The sequence below is a fragment of the Molossus molossus genome, unplaced genomic scaffold, assembly GCF_014108415.1.
Source record: "Molossus molossus isolate mMolMol1 unplaced genomic scaffold, mMolMol1.p scaffold_m16_p_14, whole genome shotgun sequence".
NCBI classification, from domain to species: Eukaryota; Metazoa; Chordata; class Mammalia; order Chiroptera; family Molossidae; genus Molossus; species Molossus molossus.
In genome coordinates, this window is record NW_023425349.1 from 84,393,391 (window position 1) to 84,409,448 (window position 16,058).

A 16,058-nucleotide genomic window follows, 5' to 3' on the forward strand; every position below is an offset into this window, starting at 1 on the left:
ACAAAAAGACAACCTACTGAATGGAAGAAGATATTTGCTAATGATACATCTGATGGGGGTTAATATCCAATATTTATAAAGAACTCATACAATTCAACACCAAAAACACAAACAATCCAATTAAAGAAATGGTTAAAGGACCTATACAGCCACTTCTCTGAAAGGGACGTGCAGACGGCCAACAGACATAGGAAAAGATGCTCGATGTCACCAATCACCAAAGAGATGCAAATTAAAACCACAATGAGCTGCATCACCTCACAGCTGTCAGAACTGCTATCATCAATAAATCAACAAGTGTTGGTGAAGATGTGGAGAAAAGGGAACCCGAGTGCACTTTGTTGGTAGGACTGTAAATTGGTGCAACCACTATGGAAAACAGTATGGAGGTTCCTCAAAAATTAAAAATAGAACTACCTTATGACCCAACAATTCCGCTTCTGGGTATTATTTGAAGAAATTCCAAACACTAGTTTAAAAAAATATATGCATCCCTACATGCACTGCAGCATTATTTACAATAGCCAAGATATGGAAGCAACCTAAGTACCTATCAATAGATAACTGGATACAGAAGATGTAGTACATATACTCAATAGAATATCACTCAGCTATAAAAAAGAATGAAACCATATCATCTGTAACAACATGGATGGACCTAGAGGGTATTATGCTAAGTGAAATAAGTCAGACAGAGAAAGACAAATACCAGGTGATTTCACTTATTTATGGAATCTAAAAAGCAAAACAGAAAAGATTCATAGATACAGTGAACAAACTGATGGTTGCCAGGTAGGAAGTGGGCTTGGGGCGGGGTGAAAAAGGTGAAGAGATTAAAAAGTACAGATTGGCAGTTACAAAATAGTCACACTGATGTAAATATAGGAAATGCAGTCAATAATAATAATGTAACATGTATGGTGACAGGTGGGTATTAGACTTACCAGAAGTATCACTTGGTAAGTTATATAAATGTCTAACCACTATGCGGTATACCGAAACTAATATAATATTGAATGCCAACTGCAATTGAAAAATAAAATTAAAAAAAAACATATAAAAATGCATGTGTCACTTCTGATATTAGGGCAAAAAAGATGTGAGATGCTATTTAAAGCGAGTTGAATTCCTAGTATAAGATACTCATTAAAGCTGTTACATGCAGGTGTGGGAAATGGACCTTCTGAAACCCTGGTAAGATAGAGGAAGAAAGGTTGTTTCGGGACTCTGGGCACTAGATTCTGCTCCTTTTGCCAGGCGAGGGTACTGTGGACTGAACTGTGTTCTCCCAAAGTCATATGCTGAAGCCCTGATCAATCCCAGTGTGACTAGATTTGGAGACAGAGCCCTCAGGAGGTAATTAAAGTTAAATGAGGTGGTAAGAACTCACCAGAGAGCTCTTTCTCTCTGTCATGACAAGACACAGTGAGGAGGTGGTCATCTGGAAGCCAGCAAGAGAGCCCTCGCCAGAAACCAAATGGACTGGCACCTTGATCCTGGACTTCCCGGGCTCCGGAACTGTGAGGAATGTCTACCATGAGCTCCAGTGTGTGGTCACTTGTTACGGCATCCCAAGCGGACCAAGTAAGACAGCGGGTATTGCTCTGCTGATGCTGGGTTTGGGCCGTGGGTCAAGCCAGCCCAACGTTTGTAAACATTCCTGTAACCCAGCAGTTCTCAACTGTGGGTCGCGACCCCTTTGGGGGAGGAACGACCCTTTCACAGGGGTCGCCTAAGACATAACAGTAGTAAAATCACAGTTATGAAGTAGCAACAAAAATAATTTTATGGTTGGGGGTCATCACATCATGAGGAACTGTATTAAAGGGTCGCGGCATCAGAAAGGTTGAGAACCACTGCAAAACCATAGATGGTGTTGCAGCACATGATTGAAAATCCCAAAGTTTTAGAATTTCATCTATATTTTATATACTATTTCCATAAAACATTCATTTATTTATTCAACCCATATTTATAGAACCCTTTTATGTACTAGGCACTGTAGTAGGAACTACACAACAGAACCAGCCCTACTTCCCTGTCTTCAAGGACTTTATGAAGGTCAAACCAAAGCAGTGGTAAATCCCATGATGGGGTCTAATGCAGGACACCCCCACAGGGGACCTAAGCCAGTGACCGGCAATGGGCAAAGTGGTAGGGAAGGCTTCTCTGCTGTCACCTCCAGCCATTCCGGCAAAGACGAGGGATGGGGCCTCCCAGGGAGAGGGAGCACGCACAGGCCAGTTCTGCGAGGACCTGGTGCACAGACAGGAGGGACAAACTGCCAAGAAAGAGGCCGAAAACCAAGAGGGATTTGTATGACACTTTCAGTTTGGATTTTGCACACAACAGAGAATCCTGAAGGTAAAAGTTTTCAAAATGTGTGTAAGTAGAAGCTTTAACGTCCCTGTTATTTTTGCCACCCAGGGCCGGCTCTAGGTGTGCGCTCCCCGTGAGCTCAGTGGTGAGCCATACTGCACGCTCGTGACTTCTGTGGCTTCAGGTGAGCACCGTGACTCCCAGTCCTCACCACACTGGGCCTGTTCCTGTTCCAATCCAGGCACTACCTCTGCCTGATCAACAGCCACGCTCAGCACCTGCACAGTATGTATGTATGTATGTATGTATTTATTTATGATCCTCACCCGAGGACATTTTTCCATTTTTTGTTCAGATAGAGTGGGAGGGAGAGAGAGGAAGAGAGAGAGAGAAACATTGATGTAAGAGGGACACATCGAGTGGCTGCCACCCGCACGACCCAACCAGGGCCGGGGACAAACTGCAAGGTATATGCCCTTAGCGGGAACCGAACCCGGGTCTCTCTGAACCGCAGGCTGATGTTCCAACTGCTGAACCAAACAGGCCAGGCTGCAGAGTATTTAATAACACAGACACAACCTTCCCAAATTCTGTCCTGGAAATTGCCTTGTTCTTGCTGGAAAGCAACAACATAATCTTACAGGGTTGTAGTTTTCACTTCACATGAAGCAACTGAGGTAGTATTATTTTGTTTATTAATCATCTCCAAATCCATTTGATTGGTCTAATAAATATTTATGCTGTGAAGACTAAGTTATTGGCAAGGTTAAAAGCTAATGTCTTTTTATTTATTTTAATTTTTTTCTTTATTGATTTTAGACAGAGAAGAGGGAGAAGGAGAAAGAGAGAAACATCGATGAGAGAGAACATCAATTGGCCGCCTCCTGCATGCCCCCCACTGGGGATCGGGCCCACAACCTGGGCATGTGCCCTGCCCAGGAATCGAACTGGCGACCTCTTGGTGCATGGGTCAACACTCGATCACTGAGCCACACTGGCTGGGCCAGGCTGATGTCTTTTATTTATCCAAGACTTAGTGGAGTCTCAGCAGCTGCCAAAGGACTTTGGCCTTTGCTGTACTGATCTTGCCCCTGACTTTTGGCTCGGTCACCTCTGGGAGTAGAGCTGCTTCTGACCTCATTTTATCTGAGTGGTATGCAAGGCAATTATGCTGTGTGGCTGCCTGTTACAGAATGAGTTATGATTGTAATTCATTTTATTTTGCCTTCTAACTTGCTTTCCTAATTCTTGGTCTTAAAAGAATATTTTCTAAAAATTTAAGGAACTGCAAGGTACAATCAGGGGGTATAAGCTAGCCACTTCGTGAGGAAAATTTAGTAAACTAGAGTAGACACTCATAAGCTACTTAGAGAGAGATAAAAAGGAAACCCCAAACAGGTATCTTTCATCATGTATATCCAGAGTAGTGACATACCATGAATAAAATTCAAATGTCTCTCCTCTTTTCTTACGGAACGGGGGCATGGGGGGGAACATAGCTAAAAATCTTCATCTTCTCTCTGCCTGGCTTTCTGGAGGGAAGGTATCGCTGAACACTTCCTTCGGAAGACCCATCGGCTGGCTGCCTTGTGGAACAGTCTTGATTCTCATAATGCAGGGTGGTTAGTAAGAAAGGTGTTAGCAGTTTGGACACTGTTCCCTAGTTCAGATGTTGGCATTCTAATATTAGACACCTTCATCTTTTTACTTAGCATGGGGCATTTATTCCCTAGGTTGGGTAGAGAAAAAAGGAAGAGAGGCAAAAACTGTTCATTGTCAATATTTTCATTTTCATACACAGTGTTAAAGGGGATGAAGACACATGTGCTCCTCAAAGACTGGAAAACAAATGATTACCCTCCTAGCAAAATCCTGCCAAAGAGAAAAGGATACCCTGCAAAAATCACTGCTGTGAGGACATGTACTGCAGTGGGGAGATGTACTGCAGCGGGGAGATGCATTGCAGTGAGGAGGTGCGCTGCAGCGGGGAGATGCATTGCAGTGAGGAGGTGCGCTGCAGCGGGGAGGTGCGCTGCAGTAGGGAGGTGTGCTTCAGTGAGGAGATGCACTGCAGCAGGGAGATGCATTGCAGTGAGGAGATGCATTGCAGTGGGGAGATGCATTGCAGTGAGGAGGTGCGCTGCAGCAGGGAGGTGAGCTTCAGTGAGGAGAAGCGCTGCAGCGGGGAGGTGCGCTGTAGCAAGGAGAAGCGCTGCAGCGGGGAGGTGCAGTGCAGTGAGGAGATGCACTGCTGTGGAGATGCACTGCAGCGGGGAGGTGCACTGTAGCAAGGAGAAGCACTGCAGCGGGGAGGTGCACTGTAGCAAGGAGAAGCACTGCAGCGGGGAGGTGCACTGCAGCAGGGAGGTGTGCTTCAGTGAGGAGATGCGCTTCAGTGAGGAGATGCGCTGCAGCGGGGAGGTGCACTGCAGCAGGGAGGTGTGCTTCAGTGAGGAGATGCGCTGCAGCGGGGAGGTGCACTGCAGCAGGGAGGTGTGCTTCAGTGAGGAGATGCGCTTCAGTGAGGAGAAGCGCTGCAGCGGGGAGGTGCAGTGCAGTGAGGAGATGCACTGCTGTGGAGATGCACTGCAGTGTGGGTGTTCACCTTTCTGGGCAAAGGTGGGCAGCTAGGAGCCAATCTGCCACATCAGCAGCAAAGGAGCTGAGGGACCGGCCTTCCTGGGACAGCTAGGACTAGTTGCCTGGGAATTGCCAAGCCTCTGAGAGAATCATATGGAACTCACAGAGCCACCACTGTCTACAGATGCCACGAGGACCAATTCAACCATGCCTCCCATTCCTGTTTACCTCAGCCATTACTCCATGGTTACCATAACCACCAGTTTCTCATCTCTTTTACATGCTGGATCCAATCCAACTCCGCATCCTTCCAGACCATTCTCCTGTACCCATGGAATCAGGCTATGATCTACCAATTCTTTTGTTTTTTCTATGCCAAATGGTCCCTCTGTTGCCTCATGACACTGTCTTCTTCCCGTGTGGTATTTGCAAATCAAGGCCATACCTCACACTCTTCAACCTCAGGGTTCATGCTTTACATTGCTGCTTCCAGGTCATTATTTTCTTAAAAATTCCTTTCCCTCCATAAGGTTTATGCTATCCAGCTGAAACATTCTGTCCCCATTTTGTTAACTGATCCCTTAGTTGCTTCTTGCTAGTAACTGAACACTCAAGATCCTGGATTAATGTTGCTTCTATCCATCTCCTGCCATCATTCTTGATCATCATCATCAATATGCACGTGGATGTCCCACTCAACTGCTGGCCTACCAATTCCTTTACCTTACTTCCAAAGACTCAATTCCACGTGAGGCCCCTGTTCCCACGGTCATATACTGTCAGTCAGTGATAATAACTGCACCCCCATCCCGGCCCAGATCCTTAAATTCAACCATCTCATGCTCCAGCCCAATTGCTCAATTACCCCCATGAAAACAATGCTGGAATCAATTTCTCCAACTCACTGACTTTTCTGCTTTCTAATTATCCCCTTGTCCAACTTAGTTTCAATTTCATAATCACTGCTTTGCAAACAGCCTTCAGCTCCTTTGCCTCTCTCTCCTGCCATTCTAACCCCTAGCAAAACCCAGCCATCTCCCTATTCTGTGTAGGCAACTAAGCCATTGAAGCTTGCTGAATGCAGTCTGCATGGCTCCACAGATAGTGTTATTGCACATGCTCTGAAACAGGGACTTAACGTTACCCAGGAATTCTAGTTCCATTAAGCTTGCTTTCCTACTTTAATATTTTAAAAAAGTATTATCATTATTTTTTTAAACCCTCACCTGAGGACATTTTCAATTTATCTTCAGATAGAGTGGAAGGGGGGGAGGGAGGGAGGGAGAGAGAGAGAGAGAGAGAGAGAGAGAGAGAGAGAGAGAGAGAGAGAGAGAGAGACACTGATGTGAGAAAGACACATGGATTGACTGCCTCCCGTACGATCCCAACCAGTGCCAGGGACAGAACCCCAACCAAGGTATGTGCCCTTGACTGGAATCCAACCCACGACTCTTCAGTCCACGGGCCAACATGTTAACCACTCAGCCAAACTGGCCAGGGCTCTTTCCTAATGATTTATTTCATAACTTTCCTCTCCCCAAATCTCTCTCCTTCTGAACTGATGACTTTAATTGCCCAATAAGTGAGGAAATATCACTATATCTGTGCCCATCTTCATCTCTTCTCTTTCAATGCCTCCTTTCCAAAGGCTGATTTTCACCAGTGGTCTAGATCCTCCCCTCTCCTGCTTCCAGCACTTCACTCTCTTCATTCCCTCTGGCATGATCTCTTTTTCCCCCTATTAATCTGTTTCCTTAACACATAAACAGGTTCTATTATCTTACCAACTTACAGAAACCTACCTTTGATTTCACAATGCCCTCCAGCCACTGCTACTCTTCATATTCAAACTTAAAAAGCTGTTGCAGGGTCTGCCCATTCGCTGCCCACCTCACCTCAGCATCTGTCTGCGCAGACTGCCAGGCTGAAGCAGACAATGAGTGCTCACTGCCCACTCCAGGGGGCACTCCCCACAACTGATCAAGTCAAGAGCTCCCCCTTTTTGAAACTCACTTCTCCTAGATTTCAGGACCTTGCACTGTGCTGCCTACTCAACAGGCCACTGATGCCTCCAAGCTCAGTCCCGGGGCTTCTCCTCTCTTCTCTGTGCTGGGGTCCCAGGCTCTAAACACCATGTATAATCTCCACGCAGAGACTTCTGAATGAGATCGTAGTCCCCAGATCCCAGAGTAGCATAGCCATTGCCTATTCAACATTTTCATAGAACCTCAAATTTAATATGAGCAAAAGAGAACTCCTGATTTTTTTTTTAACTTCGAACTTGTCTCTCTCCCAATTTTCCCCATTCAGTAAAACTAACCTGTTGCTCAAGACAGAAAAGTTGGGAGTAATTCTGTCTTCTCTCTTTCCCGGCAACCAGTCCAGCACTAAACACATTCATTTAGCTGTGTCTCCATGGCAACCACCCTATTGCAAACCACCATCACCTAGTTAGTTCCTTATGGTCTCCCCTATTCCACGCTGCCCTCTCCCACACAGAAACTGGAAGAATCTTTTAAAAACATACGTCAGATCATATCATGCTTCAACAGCTCTCCACTGCATTTGGAACAAAACCCAATCTTCTTTCCATAATCTACAAGGCTTTGCATATTTCTACCTTCACCTCATGTCACTCTCTCCGTGGTTTACTAGGGACTGAGTGCATTAGTCTTCTTTTAGTTCCTCAGATACATCAAACCCCTTCCCTTCTCAGGGATGTTCTTATTCTGGTTCTTTGCCCAGTTATTCCTCAGGTCTCCAGGTAAATGTCACCTGGGTGGCACAGTCTTCCCTGACCATCCCACAGAAAGGTAGTTACATCCTTCCCGATCCCATTATTCTCCATCAAGGAGGCCTGTCTCTTCCTTTCTTGTAACACACCATTATACAATTGTTTATTTATAAGTTATTTTTGCTTTTGAAATTTTATGGGTCATTGCCAACCCCTATCCATCCCACTATACTATAAACTCTAGGTCCTCTTTTTTACACTGTATATTCAGCACCCAGAACGATCTAAAACATTTGGAATTTATTTTTTAAAGTGTACAAATTCACATTTTTCTGAAATATTCAGATACCAGGTATGATTAAAATGAAAAAATATTGTTTATTTTACTAAGGAGCTACATTTCCTTTGAGAATTATTTTTAAAGTCCAGTGTTGTTAGAGTTGACATACCTGCGAATCCCTTTAGGTGTTTCTCCAATTATGAAGGTGGTCTGGTCCGTATGGTATACTTTCTTCTTCTTCTGGCTCACAGGGTGTGAAATGAAAAGGGGAAATGCAATGCCTTCTCCACCTGGTTGTTGAACTTTCTTTGCATGTGTCGATGTATCTGCCTTCACTTTGTCTTTATATGTCTGAAAAAAGGGAAGAAAGCAAAACTGTCTCAAAAAATAGTCATTTTTGGTCAAATGAGGAGATTATGTTATATTTTCAACAATCAAGTATATAACCTTCTTCAACTGTTATCATTGTAAGAAGATGTTAATGTAGATATTTAAAAAGAGTACCTTTTAGATCTTTGTTAACGATTTTTGTTAAAGATCTAAAAGTAATGGCAATACTATGATGTTTCCATTGTACCTACAGTTTAAGACATATGGTAAAGATATTATCTTTCTTTTTTATCCTCACTCGAGGACATTTTTCCATTTTTTGTTCAGGTAGAGTGGGAGGGAGAGAGGAAGGGAGAGAGAGAGAGAAACATCGACGTGAAGGGACACATCGAGTGGCTGCCACCCACACGACCGACCAGGGCCGGGGACAAACTGCAACCGAGGTACGCGCCCTTAGCGGGAACCGAACCGGGTCTCAGGACCGCAAGTCGACGCTCTAACCGCTGAGCCAAACCGGCCAGGGCAAGATATTATCTTTCTTAAAGATAAAGTAAAAGTAATGGCAATAATATGATATTTCTACTTTCAAGACTGTGGGCATAATGATATATATGTTGATATCCATTATCCTAAAAAAAGATAAAAATTAATGATTACATAAATAATGGCATAAAATGTGATATTTAAAATTTTTTAATTTGGAAGTATTTCTCAAAATTATTAAGCAGACTTTCAGTTATTTAATTTTAGGTAAACGGTCAAACTGAAAAATAATCATCTTTTTTTTCATAGGCATCGAGTTTTATAGTTTTCAGTGACCAAATCTATAAAATGAAAAACAGGTTTACTAAAATGAGTCCAAAAGACAACACAGGAGATAAGGTCTAACCAAAGCGTGAGGCCCTCCTCCTCGAACCCTGAGCTCCACAGCCCCCGAGACCTAGGGCGAGGACAGGGGGCTGGGAACTCACGTCTGTATGCTCCAAATCCAAACCACACACTTTGGTTTTTGTTTTCTTCTTAATGGTTTTTAAAAAGCTAACCCCAGGGTCAGGCGGTCCGCCCAGTGCTCGAAGGCGCATCCAGCCAGCGCCACCTGCGCGGTGGGTCGTGGTGCAGCTCACTCCTGTGCTATGCTCCTCAGCACACACTTGACCGTGTAAGCGAAGGCTGCAAACCCAACTATGACAGACAAGTTCGCCAGGGCGCGGCCCAGGAGTCATTGGTGCCGGTTGGCCTGCGCAGCCCCGCGAGGTGTGGCCCTGGCCCCAGCCGTGCCCTTGAGGAGCTGAAGCCCATTCTGGCCGAGGTGCCCGGTCGGAGCCACCTCGGGAGGGGGAGCGCCTGGGGCCTGCTGCTGAGCTCCTCTTGTGCTCTTTGCTTCTGTTTAATTTCCTCCACAACTTCAGGAAACAATTCACAGAAGACTTTGTCTTTTAAATTAAATGCTAAACTCTGTGCAGCCAGCTGTCTTTTCGTGAAGTCCCACTCTCTATGCTGCCCAGGTGGGGCCCTTCTCCACCTTGAAGCTGGGCAGCCCAGTCGGGATGGTGGGGACGACCAGGCCGGGTTCCACGTGTCTGGGTGGAAGTCAGTGATGGAGAGACATGGCCTCTGTTGCACTTAAATCTTCCATTGGGGGTTATCATATAAATACTAGGAGGTTCAAAGGGAAATTCTCTGGGAAAAATCAGTTTTCCATGGTAACAGCCACCTTCATAAGGAGTCATCTCGGGGCCTCGGACCACGTAGTGCCACTCAAGAATATTGGAAGGGAGGGGCTCAGCACAGATGTAAGGCACCGGGTCTTTCCTAATTCCAAGGTAGTCTTTCAGTCGCTGGGTGGCTGTGGTTGGAGCTCTCTTATTGCTGCTGTTGCTCACCCCCCACCCCCACCCCGTCGCCGCTGTGCTCAGACTCGCCGTGGTCGAGTGGAGCCTGCGCCGAGGAGCCGCACCGCCCCGGGACCGAGCCCACCGCAGCGCCACAGCTTCAGTTCCAAGATGCGAAAAATAATAATCTTTATGTGATAATTAAATAAGAAACCATTTTCACAGATCCTACTTCTCATCTCTACTAGTGATTTTAAGACACTAAATACAGTTAATTGAAATTATAGATAGAATTTTTTTTTTTTTTTACAGACTGTGGGTTGTTTGCTTAAATTAAATTGTTAAAAAGGGTGGGTCATTTAACTATATGGTTCCAATTTCCCCAACAAGATGGTATAGTGAATATGTGGAAAGTAACCATCCCATTCCCCAAAGAGAAATACTAGATACAATTTGGCAATAATAAAATTATATTTGAGGTTAAAAGTAAAAAAGGAAAATCTCTATTGGGGGGGTGGTGGAGGAGGAAGAGGAGGTTACAGTCTGAAGGACCCCATGTGTGGAGGGGAGATGAAAAGTGATTTAGCTCCCTGAATTAAAAAACCAACCAACCAAAATACAGTAGGAGTTAAAAGGATATACAATTTGCAATTTAAAGCAAGGAAATCCCCAATTGGAGACACAGGATGTAAGCAGGCTACCTTCCTACTCTAGAAAGAATCACCAGTGAAAAATGGTGCCATTTGTGGAATCTGATTGTGTAGCACCTGGGTGATATGGAAAATCTAAGCTCAAAACTAAAATAAACAACTGGTTTAGAACCAGTGAAAATCATAGATCTCAATGAGGGGTGAACACATAAGGATGCCATGGGAAGACTTCCATAATCTAGAGAATGTTTGTGATTCCAATTGGGGGACCAAGGGAGAGAAATTCAGGCAAAAATTATTAGGATCCAATAAAACCCACCACCATGAAAGTGGGCAGATGCAACGAATGGGAGAATCTATATCTGAGGACTATAAATAAAGTAATCTGAAAGACTTTAAATCATTAGCATGTCCAGCAAGACAAAGGGAAAGACAAAATCCATCAGCAAGAACTATATATTATATAGGCAGGTTTGAGAAAGAACCAAATACAAACTCTAAAAAGGAAATATAGGTTAAATAGCAAACTAAACAGCCCCTACCTACAATGACAGTTGATAAACTGGTAGAATAAAATTACTAATAATGCAGTACAGAGACTAAACAAGAAAGAAAGAAGAAGAAAGAGAGAAAAAGAAATTAAGAGACAGAAGACATACCAACATTTCTAAAATACCAGAAAGAGAACAGAGAAAATAGAAGAGATAATGCCAAAGAGATAATGGCAGAGAATTAAAGAAGGCATAAATCCTCAAACTGAAAAAGGAGAATCTCTGGTGGGAAAAATAAAAATAAATCTGTACCTTGTTATAAATCAGATAAAGAAAATATCTTTAAAAATACTAGAAAAAAACACACAAGATATCCCACAAAGAAATGACAATCAAATGAAAGGCAGACTTCTCATTAATACTACTACCACCACCACCACCAGAAGATACTGAGATGTCATCAAAATGTAGAAAGAAAAAACTGTCAACCCAGAATTCTATACCCAATTAAACTATCATTTGAGAATTTATTTTCTTCAGCCATACAAAAACTATAAGAGTTTACTAGATAAAGATTCTTGCTGATGACATTTTATTTTTCTTTTATGAGAGTTCAATGAAATTGAAGTGGCATATATCAATGAATGTGGGTAGAGAATGGCCTTTTATTTTAAAAATATTTACTAAGTACCTATTATGATCCTGTCACCATGCTCTGCAGTTCAGAAGAAATATATTTACAAATACTAAGATATAAAATATCCTTACATATACATACACACACAAAGTACCCTTCAGAGACTTAAAATTGACAAGCCTATTATTTTTAAAAAGATGGCATGCTTACATTTTTCTTTGAAAAAATAAATCATTTATCTCTTTAACTTATACTGAGGTTCATTTTACTGAAATAAACTGAACATAAGATAAAACACAAGATATAATTATATGTTCTTTAGTAGCAAGCCATTTCTAATGAAAATAAATTGACCTCTTTCAAAATCTACTGTAATTCAGATAACAAACACAATGTTGAAAGTACTTTTCTTAAATACAGCTTCTTAAATCTTCAAACATTATTAATAAAGAGAAAAATGCTGATCTTTAAAGATAAGTTTAAAAGATATTTTATGCATTTATTTTATATCACAAGAAAACAAAATGAATGTTAAAAGTTCTTAATAAAAAGGCTCATTACCTTAGATGACCTCTAAGAAAGAAGTATCCACTATTATAAGGAGTGATGGGAATGTCTACATGAGGGTAAAGGGAGTAAACAGAAAGAGTAGGAACTGTGCCAACCAAGAACACTCCCTCCTCATATATTGCAATTTCTGAAGCCATAGAGAAATCGTGCCAGGAAATGACAATTTTTAGTTATTTACATAATTTCTATGGGTCTTTCTGACCCTGGAAGCATTACAAAGCTCACATTTTGTACAGATACATTTTTCATAAATCAATTTTATAAACTCTTCAACAAAATTCAGCCTTTCCAACCATAACTATCAGAAATGTGGATCTTTTTGTTTTTGCCACATATTATAAATTTTAAAACCTGATTATTTTACACAATAATAAAAAGGAAAAGCATTCATCTACCACATGAGCTCAATATCCTATCTTTTAAAAAAAAATCTATCTAGGTTCAAATTTCCATTTTCGTTGGTTATTTTAACACTTGACTGAAAGGAGGCCATGAAACAAAATTTTGTTCATTTAATAAACATCTGGTGCTCTTGTTATAAAAGTTGGTCTCACTATTTTATGGTAAAATAGTATCATTTACAATAGTATCCAATCCAAATACAAATATATCCTTTACAAATGATACAAGGAAACTAGTGTCATAGTGCAATCGAATTGTAGTGAGTTATAATTTATTATAAAGTAAAGTACAAGGTCTGTGGCCAACATGGAAAGATTTCGGATTACGGGAACTGGACTCTAGTTCATTCATTACCATGTGTGTCAAAGCTGCAAAGTTATATGATACGGAGGCATCTATATAAAGTAGCAACAGTAATGAAGGCTCAAGTAACAAAAAATTAGTAAAAGGAGCTCAACTAGGAATTTAGGATAGAAGATGAAGTTGCTTGCTCAAGAAAACAAAATAAATCTACTTCTCTTTCCCCCAGAAAGTAAAATGGCCAAAAACTGGAACATTGTGCCTGTATTAGATAGGAAATTTTGTGATCATAACATGAAGCAGAAATCCCAGTTTTTGTAAATTCTCCTAATTATTTCTAACTTTTTCTTTAAAAGTTTCTTCAAATTTATCCATCAAGAGTTGCCTTGAGAAAGTACCCCTATATATTCTGTGATTCTGATGGTTTACTTTATCTTAAGATTTGCGGTTTTAATAAGAAAGAAATTGTGAATACAAGAACTTTGTATAGTATTTGTATAGCATAAGTATTTCTACTAAAGTATTTTAGAAAGCTTTACACTGTTGGAGTATAATTTATAACTTAGTAACTGATACTTTATGATTATTTCTGTAAGCTATTGGATATTGTTAGGTATTTGTACTATAGTATTTGTATATAAAAAATCAAATTCAACTTACGGAATTTTTATTAAAAAGAAAACTTAGTATGTGTAAGGAATGCAGTAATCATTTCTAGGTAATGTAAACATACAGTTAAAAATCTGTTTGGTGATGAGATTAATTGCATGGGAATGGGGAATTACCTAAACTGAATTTACCAGAGAATACTGAAGTAATAGTTCTAATTTATGACTAATAGATCTTCCTCCTTTGGTATATGCATACTGTATAAAGCAGTCAGGTGAGAATTCCAAAAGTACAAACCCACCCCTTTCAGACACAGTCAAATAGGTCTATGGCTGTTTATGTAAGTCCTAATTTGACTTATACAATTAAAAACTTAAATACACAATATGTTATCTTTACAAAAGTAATTATATGCTATTAAAATAAATTCAGAACATCAAAATTGTTTAATTAAATTAAAACATTAAATTTATATTATTTCTATAAATGGTAATTGTTCCAATATATTTTGGCCAAAATAGTCTCCTCACCTACCCACAATTAAAGGTATAACTTGGAAATGGCTCACTTCAAAGACATCATAAATATGTGCTTTGATTTAATTTTGATAAAGTTATAAAATTATTGTTGATTTTTCTGATGTATCTGTAAAATGTGTTTGAAAATATGTATACATTCTGTAAAATAAAAGCTATAATTATTTTAAATTATAAAAGATATATATTAGGATTATAATAAAAAGAGGGCACTTTTATAGAAAGTGTATCCACACTAGACCTAATCAACTGTGCACAATTCTGTACAACTTTTTTAAAATTTCATTTTAAAATCACAGTTTATATTCAATAATATATTAGTTTCATGTGTATAGTACAGTGGTTAGACAACTATATACTTTACAAAGTATATTTCAAGTACCCACCTGGCACCGTACATAGTTATTACAATATTACTGACTATATTCCCTGTGCTGTACTTTACATCCCCATGACTGTTTTGTAACTACCAATTTGTACCTCTTACTCCCTTCACCTTTTCACCCATTTTCCCACCCACCTCCCCTCTGGCAACCATCAGTCTGTTCTCTGTGTACACCTATTTCTTCAGTCAAGTTGTAGGTTTATATTAGTTCTACGAGGAAAGTTCCTTATCTTCAGATCAATAGTATGACACATTCAAGTGATGTTTGAAAACACACTTTCTTTTTCCTTTGATCCGTAAGTGCACTGTCTATATTTAAAGGCACTAGCTCTAAGCTTTACCTTATTTTCATTCAACTAGTAGTTATATTTTTAAAGGTACACTTAAAAAAAAGAGGTGTATATAAATTTTCAATATGAAAGAGTGAGAAAAAATAAAACAGATTCTTAAAAAGTATGCAGATAGCAATCTTTGATGTCAGTATACTGAGAAAAGATAAAAACAAATGTTCGCCCCCTACCTCACAGCCATATGACTACATCAGCATTTTTCTACTTACTCTTCTATATATGAAATCTATCTTTATGTACTAGGAAACTTCACTGGGATAGTGCAGAGAATGTTTAAGGAAAAGAAAAGCTCCGTTAATAATGGTCTTTGAAGTAAAAACAATTTTGGGTAGAGCTCTAAAGGCCTGGAGAGGGCACCTACGTAGGAATAGCAAGGAAACGAGAAGTTGACAGGGATCAGTCTTTCCCATATCCACCCCCTGCTATAAAAAATGGGGCAAGAAATATCAAAACTGAGGACAGTGAGTTTCAAAAGCAATCATGAACAGTCTCTAGTTCCATTTTGGCAGGCGAAATATTATCGTCATCTCTGACATATTTCTAAACCTCCTCAAGGCTAATTCCTGGAGACCCACCAATAGCTAGTGCAGATAATGCTGATTTCTTCTCCTCTGCTCATCTACATCCCACGGCAGAAGGATCTTAGAGGGGACAGTACACAATGAAACAGAACAGCCTGATAGGAGAGGTCGGCTGTCCATAGTCAGCTACCAGAAATTACTGAAATGTTCTATTACGGAATTTTGGAACGAGTCTGTCCACTGAGCTGGTTTCTCTAGAAAACACATTAAAGACAACATACACTAGAACAAAGTGCAGTATATATTTAATAGTCATAGGTACTGTTCTTCCCTTAACCATATGATTAGGCTTGATTAGTTACTGAGAACATTAGAAGCAGGAAGGATTTTTCAAAGACATTAGAAGGTCCCGATGGCTCTGACCCACTGAGAAGCCTGAGTGGAAGGAGCAGTTAAAGTCTGGATTCTAAGGTCACGGAGGATCTGCCTGTCATAGGAAAACTCTTTGCTCTACACCTTGTTCCTGAGAACA

The 16,058-nt window shown here is 40.7% G+C and overlaps 1 protein-coding gene and 1 pseudogene across 1 annotated transcript in view; both read right to left on the minus strand.

Annotated features, from left to right (window-relative positions):
• Positions 1–16,058, minus strand: part of ERCC6L2 (ERCC excision repair 6 like 2) — a 145,612-nt gene that overhangs the window by 2,925 nt on the left and 126,629 nt on the right. The window contains exon 18 of the mRNA XM_036260814.1: positions 8,083–8,264. Coding sequence (XP_036116707.1) covers positions 8,083–8,264 — 182 coding nt within the window. The remainder of the gene's footprint in view (positions 1–8,082; positions 8,265–16,058) is intronic.
• Positions 9,364–10,026, minus strand: LOC118629512 (annotated as a pseudogene).